The sequence below is a fragment of the Chiloscyllium plagiosum genome, unplaced genomic scaffold (assembly GCF_037043375.1).
Source record: "Chiloscyllium plagiosum isolate Xiang-an unplaced genomic scaffold, Cpla_swu_hap1 HiC_scaffold_3, whole genome shotgun sequence".
Taxonomy (NCBI): Eukaryota; Metazoa; Chordata; class Chondrichthyes; order Orectolobiformes; family Hemiscylliidae; genus Chiloscyllium; species Chiloscyllium plagiosum.
The window spans coordinates 11,252,267-11,279,468 of NW_028270141.1; the positions used below are offsets into that span (position 1 = coordinate 11,252,267).

The window sequence follows — 27,202 nt, forward strand, 5'->3', positions numbered from 1 at the left end:
GCTGTTATTGACATTGAAGTATGGGCATGTGTGAGATGTAATAAAAGAGCTGTAAGGTTGTAGGAGGTCTTGGCAAGAGTAATACATATGGGACAGATTGAAGGAGCATATTTTGTGGTGTTTGAGTTTGCACCATCAACTTTCTATGTATTATTAGTCATGTCCTCCAAGTTCATCCACTTTATGTGAAAAAACTTTGTCGTGTTCCATTTTTCACAGCGAGTAATCCTGCTACTTTCAACTGAGGGTTTGGAGGGATTTTGGATGAAGAATGGAGATATGTTTCTTAATACGTTGGGTTTATTCCAGATATCCTAGTCTCTCGAAAAATCTTGATATTCTTCCAGAATGTTTGGCTTATCCCACATATCACTGGTGTTCATCGTGCAGTTGTATCATTGAGATATTGCAGTTATTAAAGAGGCAAAAACACTCAAAAAGAACACACTGATTGGTAATTAGTTGGGAGGTAGAAGACAGATAAGGAAAAAGGGTAGTACAGTCATTAGCAGGATGTTAGAAGTAGTGCTCCCCAGGGATCTGAATCTCAATCTTTCTTCAGCTGGATGAAGCAATGAGAGATCATGCAGGTTTGCAGTTGCTTCTTGAGTTAGAAGGCACAATAAATTGTATAGATGGCAACAGGGAGTTACCAAGGGACATAGGCAGATTATGTGAGTGAGCAAACCTTGGCAGATGGAGCTGAATGTCTCAGGTAATCTACTGTGGATCCAAGCAAGACATTAAAATGTTGTCTTCACACTGGTAGACTTGGAGGAGCAAAGGAATGCTGTTGTTGTAGTGAATTTACTTACAGCAAGTGAACACTTTTGAAATATAATCAAAAAGGTCAACGGGGCTTCAGCTTTGGATAGTATTGGTCAGACCTTAGAGTCTCACATTCAGTCATGAAGACCAATTCTCTGGATAGATGGGAGGGAGTAACAGTGGAAATTTATTAGATGATGCAGTATATTAAAGGGTTTTATATATGAGGAGATTCAGAACTTGGTTGTAATCCCTTGTGTGTTTAGATAAATTGAAGCATTTAAATGATAAAAGGATTCCGAATGTTAAGGACAGGTCATTCTGCTGTAATGCGTGTTTTGTCAATGTGAATTTACTGTAAAGCAATTGACGAATTGGGGACACTGTTTCTAAAGCGCAAACTTTTAAAATGTGTGTTGGCTATAGCACAATTGCATCGCTCACACTTTACGTGTTATTTGTATTGTGTGAATCTTGTATAGCATAGGGTCACACAGGAACACGATTATCGCGTCATAGAAGAAACGACTACAGAAAATCTATTTCCACTCATGTATGAGTTCAAAACAAGAAGCGTTAATCTTCATACCACTGAATGCCAACTTTAATTGTGGAAGGAAGCATTTCTCTACACACAGACTGAAACATTGGAAATCTGAAATGCTGTCCCACAAAAAGATTCTGGGTCAATTAAAACATTTAAGACTGATTTGATAGATTTTTATAATGAAGGGGCAACCAGGAATATGGAAGAACAGCAAGTAAACAGAGTGACATTTGTAAACAGGACAGGATTGAGAGCTGAATAGCCTATCCCCTTCTTCTCTTTCCTAAGAGAAAAGCCAAATGAATTGTATTAAAAGGCATTATTGGGAGGACCAGCAGAAAATAAGATAAAGACAGTTCTCTCCCTCTGTTTTCTCACTGAGATACTGTTTGGTGAACTTATGTTATTTTGCAATCATAGAGTTATACAGCACAGAAACAGACCCTTTGGTCCAACTCGATCATGTTCTTTTAAGTTTTGATAATTTTTAAGTATATCAATTCATATTTAATATTATAAACCAATTAATTATAGTTTTTATTTCAGACTTATACTTTTTAATAAACAGGTAATGTCAGTGTTGCCCAGCCAATGTGATGTCTGGTGGTCTCCCCAATTTTTTCTGTAGTTATTCCCACAGGATTGTCTCTGCCATGGCTACAGTCCAAGCAGGAAGTTCATGTCCCTAACCTTTTGACTAGTAGGTTAACTATCATGGAGGAAGATATATTACAACCAGGAGGGGTTTCAGTAAACAGCATCACACTTGTGATTAGCTGCAGACCAGACATGTGTTAAGAATGGAAGTTGGATTCTTACATGTCTGGAAACAAGGTTTTGAATCTCTGATGGCTGCAAGTTTTAAATTAACTGTGTTTAAACACTTGGAGTTTAATGGTGCTCCTGCTATAAATCTACCCAAAAATATCACAGAAATTGGGAGTTTGTTAGAAGAACTGAGAAGAGGTAGACTGCTGTGGAATTGAAAATGTTGTATAATATTGTAGCCAGTACTCTCTTGAGATTAAGGTCAAACACAACCAGTATTGAGGCACAACCAGTATTCTTCAAATACTGCAGACATATAACCCTTACCGTTCTAGTAGAAGAAACTACAAATCTCTTTCTTCCACACAAGACGTATGTGGAAAATGGCAAAATATGTATAAGGAAAGGTCTTTACAAAGGCTGTCTCTAACCCTCCAACCACCCCCACTCACATTCTGTATTTATTGTCATCTAAATAATGTATTGTGTTTAATGCTTGTTATGAAGCAGACCAAATCCCCTCAAAATATATTAAGATAGCCTAGTTCCTAACTTTTTCTTATTTTAAAGGTAAGTATAAGGTGTTGTATTCCAGATGCAATTCAATTGCTCAATCTACTCAACTTTAAGCACTAAACTTTAACTTTACACTACAGTTAAAATACAGACAGAATAAAAAATAAAATAAATGACTTGGCTGAATTGTAACTGTATCAAAATGCTTAACTATATATTATATAAACTACTACAAATTAACTATTCCGCTATTGTAACATCCCATAAACACACCCTTGGCAAAGGCAAATTCAGTAAAATAGATTGTTTCACATGCAATCCTAACAGCAGGAAGAGAGCCCAGCTTTTAGCTGTAACAGGGAGAGGAATAACAGTTTCCACATCCAGCTTCAAGACCCCAGCAACGGCAGAAAGTTAAAACTAAAAATACAAATCCTGGCTCTGTGAGCTTGACCCCACCCATTAATGCTGCCTCTGATTTTCTAACTTAAAAAAACCCAAGGCCTCACAAGCTGTTTATTGGCTTTGTGCAGACTGCTCTCTCCACCTCTGTCTCAACCTTTCATCATAAAAACAACCAGGACAAAATACTTATCTTAAAACCATAATATCGTCTCATGCTGAACATCAAGATTAATTACCACAGGGCTGGTGTAAAAGCATAAAGAACAAAAACAAAAATTGCTAGGAAAGCTCAGCAGGTCTGGTAACATCTGTGCAGGGAAATCAGAGTTATTATTTTGGGTCCAGTGACCCTTCCTCAGAACGGAATTTCTGAGTAAGGGTCAGCAGACCTGGAACGTTAGCGCTGATTTCTCTTCACAGATGCTGCCAGACCTGCTGTGCTTTTCCAGCAACTTCTGTTTCTGTTCCTGATTTACAGCATTTGCAGTTCTTTCGGTTTATATAAGAATTAGAATAGAATTTAAAATTACAGTACAATATTCTCAAATAGATGCTGCAATTTCAGATTTCAAACCTTATGCTTTTGAATTAAAGTTCTATAAATTTAATATTATTTAAGTAAATTATTTTACATATTAATCCACAAAATGCAATTAGAATACTGAGGTATATACAGCTATCTCAGATTTTAAGTATCTGTACTAATGCTGATTGTAGGTACATTGATACAAAAAGACTCAAAGGCCCCCATTTTTTGCCTTAAAGCATCAACATCGTAGGCAGCATATTTTATTGATGAAAACAAGCATAATGCATATGGTTATAGAAAAGAAGTGATCTTTACATAATGCTCATCACAGATTATTTTATTCTAATGCCTGCAATTATAGATCCTTTCCATTGTCCTGCTGAACAGGAGTATAGAATGCAACAGTGACATCTAGTTGTGTAGCTTGAAAAGGACTGTGCTTTAAAGAAGTGAATGAGCCCTGCTTTAATGGTGCACTCCAAAAAGTATTCAGCCAATTACTTTTATTAAAGGATAAAGAAGAAGTGAAAGCTTTTATCGTGACAGGTGAGATTAATTAAAATAAAAGTAAAGTTGCCATAGTCCCAGAGGACTGCTCTTTCCTTCACGAGAGATGGCTGGCTGTGGTGTATAGCCAGAGGGTCACCATGCCTCAGGCAATGAGTGAAGATTTAAAGGCAGGGTCTTCATGGTAACTTCAGTCAATGTAGAAATGAACCTATGCTGTTGGCATCACTCTGCATGGCAAGTTAGATGACTAAGCTAACCAACCCTCCCCAGGTGAGACTAACGCATGGTTATAGAAAAGAGGTGACCTTAACATAATGCTCATCACACACTATTTTATTCTAATGCCTGCAATTATAGGGTTGGTTAAAGGACATAAACTAAACCTTAACTAAATCATTCACGTCATTACATTAAGTTATTAAACACATTTTAAAAAGTTGTAAATTATATCAGGATTAGCTGCAAAGGTCAGGAAGACCTCTGGAATACCTAACCAAGGTACCTCCTTTTAATGTGTTAGGCAATGCATTTGTATAAACATTAAATATTGAACCACCTTTTCCACATCTGACTGCGCTCATTCAACTTTTACGACAGTAAAGAGCAGCAACACTTGGTTTTTCTCTCCCTTTTGTCTGCAGAGGCATTTCACTGAGATCAGATCACTTGAAAGAAACTTGTATGGACGCAACATTTATCTGTCTGTAAAAATGACCCCGACTTCCAATTGCCCATTACTCAAATGCACCACTGTGTTCCGTCGCCAACATTTCTGTCTCAGCTTTGTTGCAGTTTTCCAGTGAAGCTCAGCATAAGCTGGAAGAACAGCATCTCATTTTCCACTTGACCCTACAGCCTTAAGGACTCAATCTCAGGTTCTATCATTTTATAGCCTGAACACCTTCTTCCATCTCGTTTCCCCATCCCCACACCCCAAGTCCTGTCATGACATAGGTTCCTTTTCACCCACTCATGGTCCCAATTATCACCTAACATTCCTGCTTAAATAAAACAAAGAACCACCAGTGCTGTAAATCTGAAACGAAAATAGAAATTCCAGGGGAAGCTCAGCATGTCTGGCAGCATTGGTGAAGAAAAAACAGAGTTACTGTTTTGGATTCAGTGACCTTTCTTCAGAATCATCACAGGAGAGATTACATACTGTTTGGTGGACAGTAAAGTCGGGCTGAGTTAGCATGGCTTTGTCAAGAGGAGGACATGCCTGACAAAACTGTTAGAATTGTTTCAGGAGATAATGTGCAAGTTAGACAAAGGAAAGCCAGTGGACTGTTTGGAGAAGGCCTTTGACAAGGTGTCACACAGGAGCATGCTAAATAAGATAAGATGCCATGGTTTTAGGAGCAAGGTACTGATTTCATTTGATTTATTGTAGTCAGATGTACCGAAGTGAAAAGCTTTGTTCTGTGAGTTGTACAGGCAGATCATAGCAAACAAGGACATACAGATCATAGGGTGCTCAGACAGAACGAGGCCAAGAGGTCATGGCTGCTCAAAGCAAGAGCAACATTATTTGAAGTTAGAGAGGACCATTCAACAGTCTGATAACAGCAGGGAAGAAGCTGTTCCTGAACCTGTTAGTGCATGTGCGCAAGCTTCTGTACCTTCTACAGAGATTGTAGGAGAGGTCTTTGATTATGTTGGCAGCCTTTCCACAGCAATGAGACACGTAAATGGAGTCTACTGATAGAAGGTTGGCTTCTGTGATGGTCTGGGCTGTGCACACAACTTTCTGCAGCTTCTTACAGTCCTGGGCAGAGCAATTGCTTTACCAGGCCGTTATGCATTCATAATGCATCTGCAAAAGTTGGTGAGGGTCCTTATGGACATGCCAAATATCGTAAGCCTCCTGAGGAAGAGGTGTTGTTCTGACTTCTTGACCATTACATCTACATGGGAACTCTAGGACAAGTTGTTGGTGATCATCACACCGACAAACTTGATGCTCTTCACCCTCATCTCAGGGGCTGTGTTCTCCTCCTTTCTTCCTGAAGTCAGTGATCAATTCTTTTGGTTTTGCCAATGTGGCAATAGAAATTGTTATCATTGCACCACAACACTAAGCCCTCTATCTCCTTCTGTATTCTGACTCATTGTTATTTGATATTTGTCCTATCAGGGTGGTGTGATCAGCAAACATATAGAATTCGGAATCCATTCGGAATTTTGCAACACAGTCGTGGCTGGACAGGGAGTACAGTAGGGGCTTAGAACGCATCCTTGGGGGGGCTGCAGTGTTGAAGGCTATCATGGAGAAGGTTCAGTTACCTGTCTTCACTGATTGCAGTCTGTGGTTCAGGAAGCTGAGGATCCAGTGGCAGAAGGCAGAGCCAAGACCTAGGTCCGGGAGTTTTGAGATCAGGGGATAATGGTGTTGAAGGCAGAGCAGGAGTCTGGTGTAGGTGACCTTGTTGTCCAGATGTTCCAGGGATGAGTGTGGTGCTTGGGAAATGGCATCTGCTGTGGACCTGTTATGTTGATAGGCAAATTGAAGGCCATTGAGGCAGGCTATGGACCTTGACCAATCTCAAAGCACTTCATGATTACTGAGGTCAGAGCCTCTGGGTGGTAGTGCCATCATTAAGGCACATTGCACATGTTTTTTTTTATTTTGGTACTGGGATGATGGTGGTCTTCTTAGAGCGGCTTGTAGGAGGGACAGGTTGAAGATGTCAGTGAATACCTCCACCAGTTAGTCCAGACACGATCGAAGTGTTCGGCCGGGGACACCATCCAGGCGCATCACTTTCCTTGGGTTGACTCTCAGGAAGATCAGTCTGACATCTGCAGCAGTGACAGCGGGAACAGGTGTGTCCAGGCCTGTCAGGGCAGGTGGCACCATGCCGTGGGCTTCTGCTCAAACCGAGCATAGCGAGTGTTGAGCGTGTCAGAGAGGGATGTGTTTTTGTTCACTATCTTGCTCTGCTTCAATTTGTATCCTGTAATGTCATGTAGGCCTTGTCACCAGTGGCAGGTGTCCGTAAGGGACTCTAAGCCTCTAACCTGGTCCAGTACTGCCTTCGTGACAGCACCAATGGCTATCTTGATTTCCTGTTTAGGTCTGTCCTGTATATACGGTCATGGATAGAGGATTGGCTGACTGTCAGAAGGCAGAGAGTGGGGATAGAGATGTCGTTTTTCAGGATGGCAGCCAGTACAATCCTTAAGGGGTCAGTGTTGGGACCACAACTAGTCACATTTTACATTAATGATCTGCACAAAGGAACTGAGGGCATTGTTGCTATGTTTGCAGATGAAACAAAGGTAGGTGGAGGGGACGGTAGTGTTGAGGAGGTGAGCAAAGTGAATGGAATAGTAGATGGAATACAATATGAGAATTTGAGCGATTATGCAGTTAGTAGGAAAAATAGAGGAGTAGACTATTTTCTAAATGGGGAAAGGTTTCAGAAATCTGAAGCACATTGGTCTTGCGAAACCTAGTTCAGGAATCTCATAAGGTTAACATGCAAGTTCAGTTGGCAGTTAGGAAGGCAAATGCATTGTTACCATTTATTTCAGGAGAGCTAGGATAAAAAAGCAGAGATGTACTGCAGAGGCTGTATAAGACTCTGGTCAGACTGCATTTGGAATATTTTGAGCAGTTTTGGTGCCCGTATCTATCAAAGGATGTGCCTGCATTGGAAGGGGTCCTGAGGAAATTTCCAGAATGATCGCAGGGATGAAAGATTTGCCATATGAAGAGCAGTTCACGACTCCTGGTCCTTACTTGATGGAGTTTGGAAAGATGAGGTGGGACCTCATTGAATCTTACAGAATACTGAGAGGTCTGGATAGAGTGGACATGGAGAAGATGTTTCCATTTGTAAGAGAAACTAAAAACCCAAGGGCACAGCCTTAGAACCCTTTAGAATGGAGGAGGAGGAGAAGGAAGAATTTCTTCACCAGAGAGTGGTTAATCTGTGGAACCCATTGCTGCAGAGGGCTGTGGAGGTCAAGTCATTGAGGGTAGTTAAGACAGACTCTTGATTGGTAAGGGGATCAAGGGTTATGGAGAAGGCAGGAGAATGAGGTTAAGAAACATATCAACCAGTGGACTTGATGGGCTTAATGGCCTTCTTCTGTTCCTATATCCTATAGTCTCTCAATAAGTGATGTTAGACCTTCCGAATTTCTTCAGCAATTTCTGATTTTGTAACTTTTCTTCCTCCCTGGCTTACTGTTAACAATCTCTTTTTCTGCCTAGTTTTTTCATTCTCTTTCGCTCTGATCTCCAAGTCTACCTCTTTAAATCACTCCTTTGCCCCTCAGCCTCTGTCATCAAGATAAGTACCATTTCCCTAGATCCTATCCGTCCCGAAGAACTGTCAGCGGACTCAAAATGTTAACTCTGTTTCACTCTCCACAAATGAGTCCCTCCAGCAATTTCTGTTTTTGGGTTGAATGTACCACTTTTTGTTTTTCATTAATATTTCACTACATCTTGCATGAAATTATTTAATTTGAAGTGCTGTCACACTGAGAAAATAGCATCAATTGACTTAAAACACTTTTCTTCATAAAAATCGTATCCATTAATTGGACAGTAATTTCTTATGTTTGCCTTAAAGTCAACCATGTTTGATTCCGTAGAGTACAAATGATTACAAATCAATAAAAAACCCTGAAACAAAAGTGACCTTGAAAGGCAAATTATCGTATCTTGTTCTCTACTTATGGGAAATTGTACTTGTGTTCATGAATAATATATACTGTTTATTTGGAAGGGTTATTTAGAACAAGTGAACCTCCATGTGACACATGCTTCCCTCAGCAGGTTTTTCAGTGTACTCATGTCTATTAAAGTAAATAATGCAAGTCATTCCACAACTGAAGGAATTAAAAAAGAACAGGGAAAGAAATTGCATTTATCTCGTGAGCTTCGTGACGTCAGAAATCCGAATTGTTTTACACTAATTAAATGCATTTACTGTTATGTGAGTAAAAATGGTAGCCAGCGAATATACAACCAGATCCCACCACCACTTGATGAAATAAATACCTCAATTATTTATTTTTAGTGTTTCTAAAGGGCTAATTGTTGATGATGAAAGCAGAAGAACACTACTCTTTGAGTCATTCCACGGAGTATTTTACATCCACTTGTCTGAACAAACAATCTTCAACTTAAGGTCTTCTCCTGCCATCCTCTCAATATTTATTGAATTGTTAACCTAAATAAATGTGATCCAATCTCTAGAGCACAGGTGAAGTCAAAGTCATGTGACTCAAAGATGTAATTCACATTCAGTTAGTAATCAGGGACATCAGAGTGTGACTGTAAGTGAGGCAGGTAGGGGGAACCTGAGTTCAGGAGTGCAGGAGCCTCAGCCCTTGACCTTGTCCAACAGGTATAAGATTCTAGCTCCCTATACAGATGAGGAAAAGGGCTCTGGACAGGATGAGCCAGCTGACCACGGCACCATGGTGCAGAAGGCCATTCAAGAGGGGGGAGCAAAAAGACAAGTAGTTGTTATAGGGGATTCTATAATTAAGGGGACAGATAGTATCCTTTGCAAACCGGAATAGGAGTCTCGCATGGTGTGTTTCCTGCCCGGTGCCACGGTTCAGGACATCTCCGACCAGCTTGAAAGGATATTGGAGCGGGAGGGGGAGGATCCAGTTGTTGTGGTCCACGTTGGGACTAACAACATCGGCAAAGCTAGGGTGGAGGACCTGTTTGGGGATTACCAAGCACTAGGAAGGAAATTGAAGTACAGGTCCTCAAGGGTCATAATCTCCGGATTACTGCCCGAGCCACGTGCCAATTGGCATAGGGATAAGAAAATTAGGGAAGTAAGCACCTGGCTAAGGGATTGGTGTGGGAAAGAGGGATTCCACTTCATGGGGCATTGGCATCACTTTTGGAACTGGGGGGATCTGTACCATTGGGACGGTCTCCACCTGAACCGATCAGGTACCAATGTTCTAGCGAAGAGGATAAATAGGGTGGTCAGTATGACTTTAAACTTCTGAGTTGGGGGGGGAAAGGGAAAGGGAAAGTGAAAGCGACAGGGAGTATGGAGTTAAATGGAAAGATAAGCAGCAGGATAGCATGTGTGCAGGCAGATTTAAACTTGAGGCAGACTGGGAATGCAGCAAAAAGGAAGGATAACTTAGGACATCTTATGACTTCCAATATCTCTAATGATAAGAAAGTTAGCATTAAGGCACTTTACCTGAATGCTCGTAGCATTCGTAACAAAGCAGATGAACTAATGGCACAGATCATCGTGAATGATTATGATGTGGTAGGCATCACAGAGATGTGGTTGCAGGGGGTTCAGGACTGGCAGTTAAACATTCCAAGGATTTATGACTTATCGAAAAGACAGGGAGGTGGGCAGAGGGGGCGGGGCTGCCTTGTTAGTTAAGAACAAAATTAAATCTATGACACTGAATGACATAGCTTCGGATGATGTGGAGTCTGTGTGGGTGGAATTGAGGAACCACAAAAGCAAAAAAACCATAATGGGAGTTATGTACAGACCTCCTAACAGTGGTCAGGACCGGGAAATAGAGAAGGCATGGTGATCATGGGAGACTTCAATATGCAGGTGGACTGGGTAAATAATGTTGCCAGTGGATCCAAAGAAAGGGAATTCATGGAATGCTTACAGGGTGGCTTTTTGGAACAGCTTGTCATGGAGCCCACAAGGGAGCAGGCTATTCTGGACCTAGTGCTATGTAATGAACCAGACATTATAAAAGAGCTCAAAGTAAGGGAACACTTAGGAAGCAGCGATCATAATATGGTAGAGTTCAGTCTGCAGTTTGAAAGAGAGAAGGCAAAATCGGATGTAATGGTGTTACAGTTAAATAAAGGTAATTATGAGGGCATGAGAGAGGAACTGACGAAAATAGACTGGAAGCAGAGCCCAGTGGGGAAGACAGTAGAGCAAAAATGGCAGGAGTTTGTGGGTAAAATTGAGGACACTGTACAGAGGTTCATCCCCAAGAAAAGGAAGATTATCCGGGGAGGGATTAGACAGCCGTGGCTGACAAAGGAAGTCAAGAAATGTATTAAAGAAAAAGAGAGATCCTATAAAGTGGCCAAAAGCACTGGGAAATCAGAAGATTGGGAAGGCTACAAAAACAAACAAAGAGAGAAATAAGGAAGGAGAGGATCAAATAAGAAGGTAGGCTAGCCAGTAATATTAGAAATGATAGTAAAAGTTTCTTTCAATACATAAGAAACAAACGACAGGCAAAAGTAGACATTGGGCCACTTCAAACTAATGCTGGAAGCCTAGTGATGGGAGATAAGGAAATAGCTGGAGAACTTAATAAGTACTTTGCGTCAGTCTTCACAGTGGAAGACATGAGTAATATCCCAACAATTAAAGGGAGTCAGGGGGTTGAGTTAAGTATGGTTGCCATTACAAAAGAGAAAGTGCTAGAAAAGCTAAAAGGTCTTAAAATTGATAAATCTCCTGGCCCCGATGGGCTACATCCTAGAGTTCTGAGGGAGGTGGCTGAGGAAATAGCAGAGGCGTTGGTTGAGATCTTTCAAAAGTCACTGTAGTCAGGGAAAGTCCCGGATGATTGGAAGATCGCTGTTGTAACCCCCTTGTGCAAGAAAGGATCAAGACAAAAGATGGAAAATTATAGGCCAATGAGCCTAACCTCGGTTGTTGGTAAAATTCTAGAATCCATCATTAAGGATGAGGTTTCTAAATTCTTGGAAGAGCAGGGTCGGATTAGAACAAGTCAACATGGATTTAGTAAGGGGAGGTCGTGCCTGACAAACCTGTTGGAATTCTTTGAAGAGGTGACAAGTAGTTTAGACCAGGGAAACCCAGTGGATGTGGTCTATCTAGACTTCCAAAAGGCCTTTGATAAGGTGCCACACGGGAGGCTGCTGTGTAAGGTGAGGGCCCATGGTGTTCAAGGAGAGCTACTGGTATGGATTGAGGATTGGCTGTCTGACAGAAGGCAGAGAGTTGGGATAAAAGGTTCTTTTTCAGAATGGCAGCTAGTGACAAGCGGTGTCCTGCAGGGTTCAGTGTTGGGGCTGCAGCTGTACACGTTATATATTAATGATCTGGATGAAGGGACTGAGGGCATTCTAGCGAAGTTTGCCGATGATACGAAGTTAGGTGGACAGGCAGGCAGTACTGAGGAAGTGGGGAGGCTGCAGAACGATCTAGACAGTTTAGGAGAGTGGTCCAGGAAATGGCTGATGGAATTCAATGTGAGCAAATGCGAGGTCTTGCACTTTCGAAAAAAGAATACAAGCATGGACTACTTTCTAAACTGTGAGAAAATTCATAAAGCCAGAGTACAAAGGGATCTGGGAGTGCTAGTCGAGGATTCTCTAAAGGTAAACATGCAGGTTGAGTCCGTGATTAAGAAAGCGAATGCAATGTTGTCAATTATCTCAAGAGGGTTGGAATATAAAAGCACCGTTGTGCTACTGAGACTTTATAAAGCTCTGGTTAGGCCCCATTTGGAGTACTGTGTCCAGTTTTGGTCCCCAAACCTCAGGAAGAACATGCTGGCACTGGAGCGTGTCCAGCGGAGATTCACACGGATGATCCCTGGAATGGTAGGTCTAACATACGAGGAACAGCTGAGGATCCTGGGATTGTATTCATTGGAGTTTAGAAGATTAAGGGGAGACCTAATAGAAACTTACAAGATAATACATGGCTTGGAAACGGTGGATGCTAGGAAATTGTTTCCGTTAGGCAAGGAGACTAGGACCCATGGACACAGCCTTAGAATTAGAGGGGGTAAATTCAGAACAGAAATGCGGAGACATTTCTTCAGCCAGAGAGTGGTGGGCCTGTGGAATTCATTGCCGCGGAGTGCAGTGGAGGCCGGGACACTAAATGTCTTCAAGACAGAGTTTGATAAATTCTTGATGTCACCAGGAATTAAGGGCTACGGGGAGAATGCGGGTAAATGGAGTTGAAATGCCCATCAGCCATGATTGAATGGCGGAGTGGACTCGATGGGCCGAATGGCCTTACTTCCACTCCTATGTCTTATGAAAGTGCTACTAATAAGTTAAATGTATTGCATTGAGAGAGGAAGTCATTAGAACCAGTCTAGAACCTATTAGTTGTACCCAGTCTACTTTATACATCAAACATTTGAAAACATTGAACACTCAATAATGTTGGAGAATCCTTTCACTCCAACATCAGCTCAGTGACAGTAATAAAGACGAGCAATGTTTTAATTGCTTCAGATCATTAAGCAGCAACCCGCGCTCAGAGTGCAAAGTTGAAGACAGCAGCAGATTTAATTACAGTATCTTTGAATACTAACATAACATATTGTCACTCACCAACAAAGCTTATAACTTGTTTAAAAAAATGCAAAAAATGTAACGTTTTGTGGCAATGAAACCATATCCCAGCAACTTTCAAGAGAAAAGCAAAGCAACATTGCTTTGTGAGAGAAACTTTAAAGAACTATTTTCAAGAATTGGTTTCGTATAAATAATACATTTAAATCAATAAGGTTTACTCATTAACTGTGCAAATTGTGGTTTACATTCATGATAGTTACAATCACTGAAATTGAAAAACTTGGATATAGTTCTGGTAGCATTGCATAAGTAGGATTGGTATTATGTTCTCCTGTGAAGAGCTAAATCAAGAACAAAGGTTCTGTCATATTACTTGCTGGACACTAAGGTCGGTAAGAGATCTGGGCAATATATTTTATTGGGCTCAGTTCATGTATGTTTTGTTTATTTTTGAATAATAATTTAGGCAAGTTCACCTCTGGTGAATCACAAATCGTGATCAGTAATCAACAAAAAATAATACATGCTTACTGTAAGTACTTGCCTTTGACACGACGTTCCGTATGTCATGAGTAGCTAAAAGGACTTAGGACGAGGCAAAAGTAACAAGCTGCAAGAAAGGACTGAAAATGTTGCCCAAACTTTTCTTTCGATACTTTGTCAGAGTTTTGAAGAAAGCTTAATATCAACAACATATATTCCGAATACAAACAGCAATTTAAAAATGGCATACATGCAAGTGAAATTAACTTGCACAATCTATTATATTTTCAAAGACAAGGTGCATCACAATGAAAGAGAAACCACTCCATCTAACGCTGATGAGGAACGATCTATCTGTAAACTAAAATCTCTGTGGAATGCTCCCCTCCAAAACTTGCTGATTTTAGACATGTACAAATGTTCTCTCAGGAGTTTAGATTACTAAGATGAGTAGTCATGATTTGGAGGTTCAGGTCTTGGACTGGGGTGGACAAAGTTAAAAAGCACACAACACCAGGTTACAGTCCAACAGGTTTAATTGGAAGGAAGTGAGGACTGCAGATGCTGAGATCAGAGCTGAAAAATGCGTTGCTGGAAAAGTGCAGCAGGTCAGGCAGCATCCAAGGAGCAGGAGAATCGACGTTTCGGGCATAAACCCTTCTTCAGGAATGAGGAAGATGTGCCAAGCAGGCTAAGATAAAAGGTAGGGAGGAGGGACTTGGGGGAGGGGCGTTGGGAATGCGATAGATGGAAGGAGGTTAAGATGAGGGTGATAGGCCGGAGAGGGGGTGGGGGTGGAGAGGTCGGGAAGAAGATTGCAGTCGAGAAGGCGGTGCTGAGTACGAGGGTTCTCATCCCCATGTTCAAAATTCTCCATCCCTTTAGCAGTATCCCTGTAATTTCCTCTAGCTCTCTAGCATTAGGGTGTTCATCTGACTCTGATCCCTTACTCAAACCCATTCCATTTGACACAGACACACTTGCAACCATAAAGCTGATGTTGAGGAATTCCTTCTTTGACGCGCAGCACCTCACACTTCTCTTTTAATACCAAACTCAATACCTAGCTCTTTAAGAATTTGATCAACCATCCAAATTTTCTATTGTTTCAATTTTTGTCTGATTACAAGTCTTTGAAGCAATTTGGGTGTTTGTCTGCAAATGTAAGTTATTGTTATTGCCAATTACTGACATGTAAATATGCCACTTTAATCACGTGACAGGATAAACCCCCTTAGTTTGCAGTACAAGTATCTAAATTGGTACTAATTGTCTAAAGTGGTCCTAAATATACTGAAGCACCAATTCTATGAAAGCATTCTTACAGAGTATTTATGATCAGTGATTAGGATCTTCCTGTTACAGTGGAAACCATCTATTATTTACATTCTTAAATAGCATTGGAATTGCCTCGCAAGATCAATATAAAATAATGATTGTAATCACTGAATATCTGGTTATGTTTTCATAGATTCTACATTGCAGCATTGGTATTGCTTATAAAGTGACAATAGAGTTAACACATAAGAATTTGTACAGATACATCCCGAAGTTAGGAGGAACAGGTTGGAAAGTAATGTTTAATATAGTTGTTTACATGAAAAAAAAACAAAAGATTCACATCTACTTCAGTTTTGCAATAACCCACTCCAAGGTGAAGACATATTAACACCAGTACAGAGGAACTGGGTGTTTTATTGCAATTTTAACCCTGACACAAGAAAGCATTTGATTCCAAATGTGACCACAGACTCATTACACTTAAACTGAATGTTTTCAAAGAAAGAACTCTGTTTTAAGGAATCAGTCTGATGATTGAATACCAAACAGACTGGCATCTGTTTCTGGTCCTATTCACAATCAGGAAGTGTTTAGTGCACTCCACTTCATTTGATTAGAAAATTGTTAATTTAGATAAATGTGAGGTGCTGGATTTTGGTAAGGCAAATTAGGGCAGAACTTATACATTTAATGGTAAGGCTCTGGGGAGTGTTGTTGACCAAAGAGACCTTGAAGTGCAGGTTCCTTGGTCCTTGAAAGTGGAGTTGCAAGTAGATAGAATAGTGAAGAAGGTGTTTGGTATGTTTGCCTTTATTGGTCAGTACATTGAGTATAGAAGTTGGGAGTTATGTTGCAGCTGTACAGGGCATTGGTTAGGCCACTATTGGAATACTGTATGCAGTTCTGGTCTTCCTGTTATGGGAAGGATGTTTTGAAGCTTGGAAGGGTTCAGAAAAGATCTACAAGGATGTTGCCATAATTGGAGGGTTTGAGCTATTGGGAGAGGCTGAATAGGCTGGGGCTGCTTTCCCTGGAGCGTCAGAGGCTGACAGGTGACCTTAAGGGTTTATAAAATAATGAGGGGCAGGGATAGGGTAAACAGACAAGATCTTTTTCCTGGGGTGAGGAAGTTCAAAACTAGAGGGCATAGGTTTAGGGTGAAAGGGGAAAGATATAAAAGGGACCTAAGGGATATTGCGTGTATGGAATGAGCTGCCAGAGAAAGTGGTGTAGGCTCATGCAAGTACAACATTTAGAAGGAATTTGGATGGGTATAAGAATAGCAAGGGTTTAGAGGGGTATGGACCAAATGCTTGCAAATGGGGCTAGATTCATTTAGGATATCTGGTCGGCGTGGACAAGCTGGACCAAAGGATGTGTTTCCATGCTGTACATCTCAATGACTCTAGCATAATCAATGCTACAAATTCCGCCTGAAATTTATTTACACTTTGTATTTTCATCAAACCATAGTTACCGTTCACTCAGATGCTACTCAGTTTACTGTCCATGGGCTATCAATATATTGAACAGTCAAGAAACCAAGAACCTTTCTCCCATGATAAAATATTTCATTCTTATAATTGTGTTTACAATAACTGTCAACACCAAGTCTTATGAGGTTAATTATTCTAAAAATATTAATATTCAGTGAAATGTATATGCTGCATGGAATTTGCTTTATGCTTGGTGATTGAAAATTTATGCTTATGTTTTGTAAATGACGTGATTGTGATTACTTGAATAATAAAGATTATCTGTTACAGTGCCGTGGTACTCGATGGGAAAATCTATGCTACAGGAGGAATTGTCAGTAGTGAAGGACCTGCATTGGGAAACATGGAAACATACGATCCTCACACTAATACTTGGACAATCCTACAAAACATGCCTTGCCCGGTGTTCAGGCATGGGTGTGTAGTCATCAAAAAGTACATTCAAAGTGGTTGACATGATATGATATCAGTTCCTGAATTGTTTTATTCTGCTGCAGCAGTGCTTTAAAACAATGAATATGTTCTCTCTACTGTCTACATTGAATGTAGATTCCATATTCGCCATTAGGTGAAATAGGGCAAAAATCCCTATGGATGTATTATACTATAACTTATAATGTTTCTAGTAGTGTCACAAGACCTGGCACTTGGTTTAGATATTGGGCAATTCGGGTATGAATGCCTGCTTTATAACAATCATCAGTTTTGCTTTCAGTTACCTATATGTTGTTAAAGGCCATTTAGAAGGACAATTGGTTTTGTAGAGTGTAATATCTACAGTACCAGAGTGTAGCAGCATGTACTCTATTCAGTCAAAGTACGAACAGTCCCAAGAGCACAAGAAAACCTCGAGAACATGGTAGAAGTTGCAAAGCAAATCAGTTGTACACTGGGACAAAACCGACGAGAAGCTTGGATAGTCCATGTGTTGCACATTTTAGTCATGCACAATCGTAGAAAACAGGACTGAAAATTATACAATTAGAATACTTTAAAAAATGTAATTCATGTCAGGAGGCAATTTTCTCTGATTATATAAAGTAAGACCACTCAAACAAAGAAATGAAAATGTAAATAATATTGGGAGATGACCATATCTGGAAGTGGAATTTTAAATTTACTTTGTTTTGTAATCAGTTCCCCTATCGATAGTGATTTGTAACACCACCAAGCAGTGTATGATGCTGTTTTTGTAAATTGCTGTTGAGAAGCAGGAGCAGGGAGATTAATGCCAGGAATATTCAGAGGCTGTAGCTGTAATGTCCTGCACTGCCATCTAGATTAATTCTTTCCAGGTTTATATCATGGATTATACATGACAAACATACGCTGCATCAACAGTAAATATACATAGGCTCAGAATTTGTTCCTTTAATACCTTTTGCACAATAACTAACATGAAAGTATCATTCAGCCGCAGGATTTTTAAAACTTATTTGGCATATTTCATTTTATATTATCACATAAAAGTACCTAGCCATTCTTAACCCATTTTATTCATAAATGCTAAACTGAAACAAGGCACAAGTCTTTAAATCCACGGCTTTTCTTTTTTAATAAAAGTAGTATTTGTTTCTCCCTGGTAAAGTAACTTTCCTTACAATTGTACACTTAAGTACCACCATGTGATGAACTCGCTTCTTATCACAAGTATACCAGGGACGGTAAGGTATATTAATCGACAAGTAATCATGATGATTTGGTTAATGGTCCGGAGATATGAGTTCAGATTCCACTACAGTATCAAGGGAATTTAAATTCAATTGGTTAAGCAAACTTGGGGAAAAAAGAAAATCAGTCATGGTGACCACGTAACTATTGGAGTGTACAATCCCACTTAATTCATTAAAGCCTTTTAGAGAAGAAAATTCTCTCTCAGTCTGGATTATGTGACTCCAGAAACAGAACAATGTGGCTCCTAAATTTCCTCTGCAACAGCCTACCCTGCTAGGTTGTTATGTTCTCAGAGGCAATTAGCAAGGGACAATAAATATTGGTTTTAACCACATGTGTACCAATTACATCCGTGAATACATAAGGCAGTGGGGTGGGGGAAGAGATAGGGAAGAAAACAAGCTGCTGAAGCATTTACTTCTGGTATTCATGGCTCAAAACAACTCATGTATAATATATAATCTATACTAGCTCCTATGGCAGAGGAGATAGTAAATATGATTACTAAGATACATGTTCTGTACTGATAGTTTAGGTTTCCTGTAAACAAAATATCATATGCTCATACCAGTTTCAGCTTTTCAGTATGTACTGTATGAATATGATTTATATATTCATATAATAGGTAGAATTCTGAGTTTCATCTCTGAATATTGAATATAACATGTACAGTAGTTCAAAGTATAGACAATTTTTCATTAGCAATGAGTTTTTTGTAAACTTCCAATATCAAAATTATATATATATATGTAAGGTAGAAGTACAGCAATTTATGGACCAAAATACTTCTGTACAGTATTTTCTGATAAAATTGTAATCTTATTTAATAAATTATTAGGGCATTTACACCCACATGTTGCATTGGGCCCATGTCTAAAGTGGCTTTTCAAGGTCACTTGATATGCAAGAAAAGCACATACTCAAACTGTAATTAAAATCACAATGAAAATAGACCCAATCAGATAAAGGCATGAAAACTAAAATAAAAAGCAGCTAACACTACTCAAATCCAACTAATATCTTCTGACAGATTCCCTCATCACTACATTATTAGTCTCCTTCCTCATATATCTACCACACATTGCTAGAGTATATCCCAAGGCTTCATTGATTTTGAGTAAACCAAAGTCTCAACATGTTGTTACAAATAGCTGATACATGTCACAAAGCTAAAGGTAAATTCAGACAAGATCCTTGTACCTCATTCAACAATCTAGCCAAGGGAGCTTAGATAGGAGTCAATGCCAGTTGTTCTAACCTCAACACACATCTCTGTCTCTCTTTCTGTATACTAGTTTTGGTGTTTTTAGGCACCACTTATAATCCAATAACAATGTGACATGAGAGGAAGCCACTTCACACTCAAGATTGGAACTTCATGACGTTTACTCAGCAAGTATTTGATACATCTTAGAAATTTGAGTTAGAATTAAAATATCCAGTTGATATAATTCATTGCACTTAATTTTTAGAAAATTGTTTCAATTTCAACCATTCATTTTTATTTATATTGCTTCTTTTTCAGTCTGTTTTCTCTTTTTATCCATTTAGTCACATTTCTTTTCATGTGGTATTTCCTTTCCCTCTCAACCTGCATTATTCCTCAATCAGAACTATCACATAAATAGGCAGCATCCGAGGAGCAGTAAAATCGACGTTTCGGGCAAAAATCCTTTATTCCTGATGAAGGGCTTTTGCCCGAAACGTCAATCTTACTGCTCCTCGGATGCTGCCTGAACTGCTGTGCTCTTCCAGCATACTAATCAAGAATCTGGTTTCCAGCATCTGCAGTCATTGTTTTTACCTATCACATAAACAGTCAGATACACAGAATAATTCTTTAACCAGTATAATCGAGCCAACAAGCGATACACAATAACTCTTTGGGACATGAGGATGTCCCAAATTACAATATGCATTTGTAATGTTGCTTCTCTGGTTCTCAAGTAATAACCTGTGGCCACTTTACCTTTGAATCTTCACCAGCCTCCAAGTCTCGTGCTTTGAGAAAGCAGCATTTAGTCAAGTATAAATATTTTTAAGATTTATTAGAAATCAATTTTGATCCCAGCAACATCTATCCATCTCTCTTCCACATAAATTTGCAGAGTGCTAATATCTGTGTGTTCCTGGCTCAGTCCACACAACTTCAGACCTGACCTTCATTCATTATAGACCAGTGCAGTTCAACTAAAATGGTTTCGCTTTGGTTTCTGGAATTTGGTTATGTAGTTGAAAAGCCCAACCACAGAGCAGCAGTGTGGAGGTAATATGTTTTCTGACCCAATGAGATAGTTTTCTTTTTGGTCAAATACTTAAGCTCTCAACAGTTGTGGGCTCAATTAAAAAGACAGAGCATCAAATATTATATTAATTAAATCAGTTGTTTTTAACTTTTAATTGCTTTGTCAGAGTTTCCAATGTGTAGATCATGTAGAAGTGGGCATCAACATTTGTAGAAAATATTGTGCTGAAACTGTCCTTTCATGCACAAAAACAAGTGTTTTTTGCACGAAAGTACAGTTTAAAGCACAATACATTCTAGAAATTTTGGGGCCCACTCCCACATTATCTGCACACTGGGAAATCTGACAAAGCAATTAAAAGTTATAAGCACCTTTTTTTCTCCCCCTCCCCCCCCCCCCTTTGTCGTCATAAGGATGGTAACTTAGTCTTAGGCTCTCTAGAATTTGGAACAGTAAATGTTGCAGGCAGGAACACATTGAACAAAAGGGGGGGCTAAGACACCAAATGCAATTTTACATTCATTGAGCTGGGTGATGATGATCGTTCCTGACAATACAAACCTTCTACACATAGAAATCTATCAAAGTTGGAAATGCTGTCAAACAGAATCAAAATAGGTGACAACTGGAAAGAGACCTGAAGCAAAGCATCGGAAGCAGAAACTAGATTCCTAATTATGAATTAGATTTCAAGATTCTTGGAGAGATTTGTTTGAGTGAAAATTGAAACTCAATGTATTTATAGAAAAAAATCAAAATGCTACAGATGCTAGAAATCTGAAACTAAAAGATAAAAATGTATTGAAAACATATTGCAAAGCTGCTTTCGTACAAAGAAGAGAAAAGAGACAGAGAAGGCTCTGCATCCAAAATATAACCATAATGGGTAGAAGCAAATCCAGTCTGCAACTGTGTCTGTTTACTCTTATGCTCCGAATGTTCAGTCAGTATCTATATCAGCAATCTCTGGGAGGCACGGTGGCTCAGTGGTTAGCACTGCTGCCTCACAGCAACAGGGTCCCAGGTTTGATTCCCGCCTCGGACAACTCTCTGTGTGGAGTTTGCACATTCTCCCCGTGTCTGCGTGGGTTTCCTCCGGGTGCTCCGGTTTCCTACCACAATCCAAAGATGTGCAGGTCAGGTGAATTGGCCATACTAAATTGCCCGTAGTGTTAGGTGCATTAGTTAGAGGGAAATGGGTCCGGTGGGTACTCTTTGGAGGGTGAGTGTGGACTGGTTGGGCAGAAGGGCCTGTTTCCACACTGTAGGTAATTTAATCTAATCTAATCTTGTTCTACACGAGAGGGCATATAATGTTTCCTCAGTAACCAGAATAGAGGACAGCTTTCATGTAAATACTGAACAAATGAATGAACCTCGAATTAAGATTGTTGGATGTATCAGATGCCTTAAAGTTTGGATACTTGGTGCAGTACAGGTCCTTCAGCCCACACTTGTGCATGGTTGCCACTCCAGCTCCGTTCTTGACCTGAACCACTTTAGAAGAAGGCAATAAAAGGAGGGTACTGGACAGGCTAAGCAATTCCAGCTGCCAATATTGCTTTCCATAGCACAATGGGATGGAGATCATGTAATTGATGAGAACTTTGATGACAACACTAGGGCCACAACTGGAAGTCATGAAAGTAAAGTATGCTGTTCATTTTGAACCTAGAACTTTAGTGTATTGTGGAATATTACAGGGATAGGGTAGGGGGTTGGATCTGAGTGGGCTGCTCTTTGGAGGGTCATTATGGACTCGATGGGCCAAATGGTCTGCTTCCGCAGTATAGGGATTTGATGATTCTAAAGTTATATGGGTCACTGGAAGTTTATGCAATTGACCACTGAGCTGAATAATTTAAACTTTTCAGTCATTAATACACATCGAACCATGTGGAGATCGCTGAATGAATTCAGTTACTTACAGAAAGAATGCTTCAATCTGGATAACTGATCAGCCTTACTGGCTATTTGCTCTATAGTTAGACAGCTCAAACCATCCACAGAACACATAAAGTTTCAACTGAAATCCGAAGAATCACAGAATCCCTCAGTGCAGATAAAGGCTATTCAACCCATGAAGTCTGCACCAACTCTCCAAACAGCATCCCAACCTACACCCATAAGCCTGGATTTCCCATGGCAAATTTACCTAGCCTGCATATCTGTGGACTGTGGGAGGAAACCAGAGCACGCAGAGGAAACCCACACAGACACAGGGAAAACATGCAAACTCCACATAGACAGTCACCCAAGGGTGGAATCATACCCAGCTCCATGGCACGGGGAGGCAGCGGTGCTAACCACTGAGCCACCCAGAAAGGGGACAATTTCCAGAACACACTAAACCTGTGGGCAGCTTTTTGCAAGATCAGTGATGAGTGACATTCTGTCACAACCAAGAACAACATCTGGCTCAATAATTTGTGCATTTTTGGTTTGGACCATAATTTGGTCCACACCAGTTGGATTTATTGCTTTTACAGATTGAGACTTCATTTAGAATTGTAGCACAACCAATAAATTTAATTCGTAATTTAGTATTAACTGAATTGAAGTTACCTGCCTAATAAACACTAAATAACATTTGAGAGAGATACAGGTCATTCTGCTATAACACGTGTTTTGTTAATGTGAATTTGCTGTAACGCAATTGACAAATTGGGGACACTGTTTCTAAAGCATGAACACTTAAAGTGTGTATTGGTTAATATGGCGCTGCTATTATGTAATTTTCTATAATGTAGGATCGTACAAGAACGGAACTGCCGTGTTATGGCAGAACTGACTACACAAATTATTTCTCCTGAGCCTGCTCATGCCCACTTCAAGGATTTGTGCAATAATTTGAGTGCCTCACAGTGGACATTGGAAAAACTTGGCTGCTTGTACAAAATACAAGCAATTAGTAAATAACTGCTTCCATAATTAGATTAATATATCAGCTCCAATTTAAGTATTGAGCAAAATGCATTGATCAATTTATATTTCTTGATGGTCCTAATGCCTTGATGACAAAATCTGCCAATTCTACTTGAAGTCCACAAGCAACATCCATAATAAATGGCCATCATGGGTTCACAACACAGGGCATCAGTTAGCCCAGTTAGCTGGCTTGCTAGTTTGTGATGCCGAGTGATGCTAATAGCATGGGGTCAATTCCCACACCAGCTGAAATCACCATGTTATGGTTGAGGACTCACATTAAAGACAATGTCCAGCTAGCTGCAAAGATGTTATTATCCTGAAAGTCATTGATGCCAAAATATTGTCACAACCAGTGAAAATATTTATACAAGTCAGTCACATTATCCCTGATGACTTGGGTAGCACATTTCAATTCAGACACAGTTACTTCAACTAAATATACTCATTTGCACACATCCTACGAAAAGACATCAGTGCCAGTTAAAGTACACATCATTCAGATCAAATTACATCAATTATCCAATTCCTGTCCACGTAAGAGGTCTGCTGCATCTTCCTAAGTAAAACTTTGAAAAACACCTTTAAACAATTAAACTTGGAGATAATTGTAAAGGTATATGTTCGTAAGCAGGGACCAAGTGCAACAAGGTATTGGTCTAGATTTTGCTATCTCTGGGAAACAATCATTGGCTTCCATTAATGCCACCTACAAAAGATTTAGTGGGCTGCAGAATACAGACTTCCTCTTATCAAACATTAATTTGAATTTTACACCATCAACAGGAAATCTCTTCCGTCTACAAATGGGAAGAAACGGGCAGGTTGGTCAGCTAATTGGATTGAATAATTCTCACAGATAGTAAAATTGGAATTTAAAAAATCAAGGCGTGTGTATCATACTTAAATGATCATTTAAGAAACTGAATAAAGATTAAGACATAATGTGGTTCAGTAAAACTGTAAATATAATTACAGATATTTGAAATAAATTGGCAATTTTTATGGTGCTTCTATGGGAATAGGACTCCATACTTGTAAGGTTGAGCTTTTCAAGACCATGAGAGGTTGATCAACATTAATAATGACTTTGTACATGAATAAAATCTCAGCAATTTCTGACTGAACAAGATCTAACAATGCTCCTTAAAAAGAGAAAACACTGTTTAAATAATTGAAATTCATAACAGATCTGTAACTTCTTAATGATTCCATTTGCAAAGATTACAACAGCATACCCTATGGGCACCCACTTTCGGATTTAATTTTAAACTGGGCATGTGCAGATGCCCAAAACTGGTATCAGTTTTACGCAGCAATCAATTGATAATTTTGACATTACAACAAAACATTCAGGGCTGTCATATCGCATTGTGACCAATTTAATAAGATATTCACACACCGGGTGCATAAGTTAAGGAAAACAACTAATTATGTTTACATGGATCTTTGCCATCATTTTGTTTTTATGAGATGTTAGGGTTCATTCAAAATTGGTGTTATTTTGGCACGTTCCCATAGAGTGCAGAGAATGAAAGAATCTACTTTATCCTTTTGTACTACATGCAACCTTACCTCACACACATTCAATCCACCAGTCTTGACAGAAGCACAAATTTGAGGAGCTTTGTTAGAGGATTCGATTAAACTTAACTGCAGATGGAAACAAACTGGTGAACAGATATACACAACAGAATGGACCATTTGCAGGACTGACTATTTGTAATATCACAATATTTTCAATAGTGTAGTTTCCCACAGTCAACACACTTTAAAGTGAATGAAGGTTCATTTCATTCAAAATAATTAAGATGATGCTACTGGGAAGTGAATGTTTCCAAAAGTAAAAATTTCTTCTGGTTCTTCCAGAATACTACTCGTAACATAGAAAACAAAATGCATCCCTAACATCTTATTTGAGATTAAGTTAGCATTACCATTCAAAGAGACCACAGGGGGGCAGCAGAGAATTAGAAATCTATTCACACTAGTACAATAAAGACTCATCTGAGATGGGAAAATTTACTTGTTAATATAAAAGGTGGTTTTAATTGCTATCTGGATATTTTGATTTTATTTAAAATATGCAAGTCAAAAATTAAAATGATTTCATTCTCTGGGAATACTATCTTTGATAAGAGTGGAAAGAAATTCAAAGATCAAATATAAAACTTCATGAGAATCAACTGCCATTTAATTTGCCATAGCACACTGTATCAATTTTAATAACTTGTTTCATAGGAAACATACCTTGCTTTTCTCTCCCATATTTGATCTGCAATATGGGTCAGAGATAGCACTACCTTAGAGAGCATTGAAATAAATTCAAACGAATGACTAACGGGTCACTTCGAAGAAACAAATGTATCTGTTTGCTTAGTCATTGACACAGAAAAAAACAAAAATCCTTCTGAAAGCCAATATTTCATTTACATCTCAGTCCACCTATGGCTAAGATCTATTTTAAGTATTAAAACTGAATTTCAGGATTGGTTTCTAATGAAGACATGCTAACCATGCACATTTGACAAATTAATTTACAGTATTCTCATAGAGCTTATACAACCATAAAATGCCCAGCATTTGTTTTCAATTGCATGGTTCTTGCATCTATATTCGGAATAGCAAAGTTTAATTTTGGTACTTCAATCACAAAGACATAAAGCTGAATGTTATACCAATCAAGCAATTCTCTCAACAGATTAATCTTCAAGTCCAGGTCTTTACAAACCATGTACATCTCCCCTCCCACCCCACCCCCATCACCCCCACTCACACCATATTCCCAGAAATTTCACAGTCAACATCACAACTATTTGGTGGCTTATTAGAAACAACTGACAATGTTCCCTATTCTGAGGGAAACCAAGCAGAAGTGGGCAGAGTTGTGTACTATAAAGAAATGTCACTGCTTTGACCACGGTATGTAATATCATTTACTGAGAAAAAAGGGACAATAATATAAAGTGATAGGACAGTGATACAAATATATCTGAAATGCTTTTCTCTCTCTCAATTGCAGCAGTAACACAAATAGAAGAATGTTTTAGAAAATAATGTCTGTAGAATACAACTTCTTTGCATTTATGTAGAGATAACTATTAAATTATACCATATGATACATCATTTTTGTATGCAATAAAGTGAAATATTCATTTAGACATTGTTTTTAAGTTTTCTGCTCTATTCCTCAGATTGACTGCACTTTGCACAGTTGTACTATTTAAATAAGAATTTTAAGTTTTTTTTCCCGAAAGAAAAAGACATTGAAGGCAGAACGTGGGTATTATCAGACAAAAATGCATGCTGTTCAACAAAGATTTTATAAATGATCAAAAGATTGTTCAAAGAGCCATATTTTAATAAGGATCTTAAGTGACAAGAGTGAGGCAGAAGAATCTAAGGAAGAAATTCCAGACTGGATAAAGTTACAATGGAAAGATTCCTAACCCTAGATGAACAATAAAGTTGCCACAGGATAGAAATAGTGTGCATTTGGGTGAATATATATACATAGTTACTACTAATTGTTCTAAACAGCACATGAAACTACTTTATTGCTACAATCTTGCAGATATCACATACATAATTACATCTGCAAGGCTATTTTGTACTCTGTATCCAGTGTCCATTGTACTGCTGCCTGAATCACAAGTCCCTAAAAAACAAACCTACAGTCAAATCTATGCTTAGCTCTTCCCCTGAGTCCAGATAAGCATTAACTATAATCTTCGACATTGGCGCAATTATGGAACTGGCAGCCCATTACATTGAATG

General features: G+C 39.2%; 1 protein-coding gene across 8 annotated transcripts in view; it reads left to right on the top strand.

Moving 5' to 3' along the window:
* Window positions 1–26,586, top strand: part of klhl29 (kelch-like family member 29) — a 399,100-nt gene extending 372,514 nt beyond the window's left edge. For all 8 annotated transcript variants that reach the window (XM_043676918.2, XM_087977403.1, XM_087977393.1 and 5 more), the window contains one exon: window positions 16,848–26,586. In XM_043676918.2, coding sequence (XP_043532853.1) covers window positions 16,848–17,031 — 184 coding nt within the window. In that variant the 3' untranslated portion in view covers window positions 17,032–26,586. The remainder of the gene's footprint in view (window positions 1–16,847) is intronic.
* The last annotated feature ends 616 nt before the right edge of the window (window positions 26,587–27,202 follow it).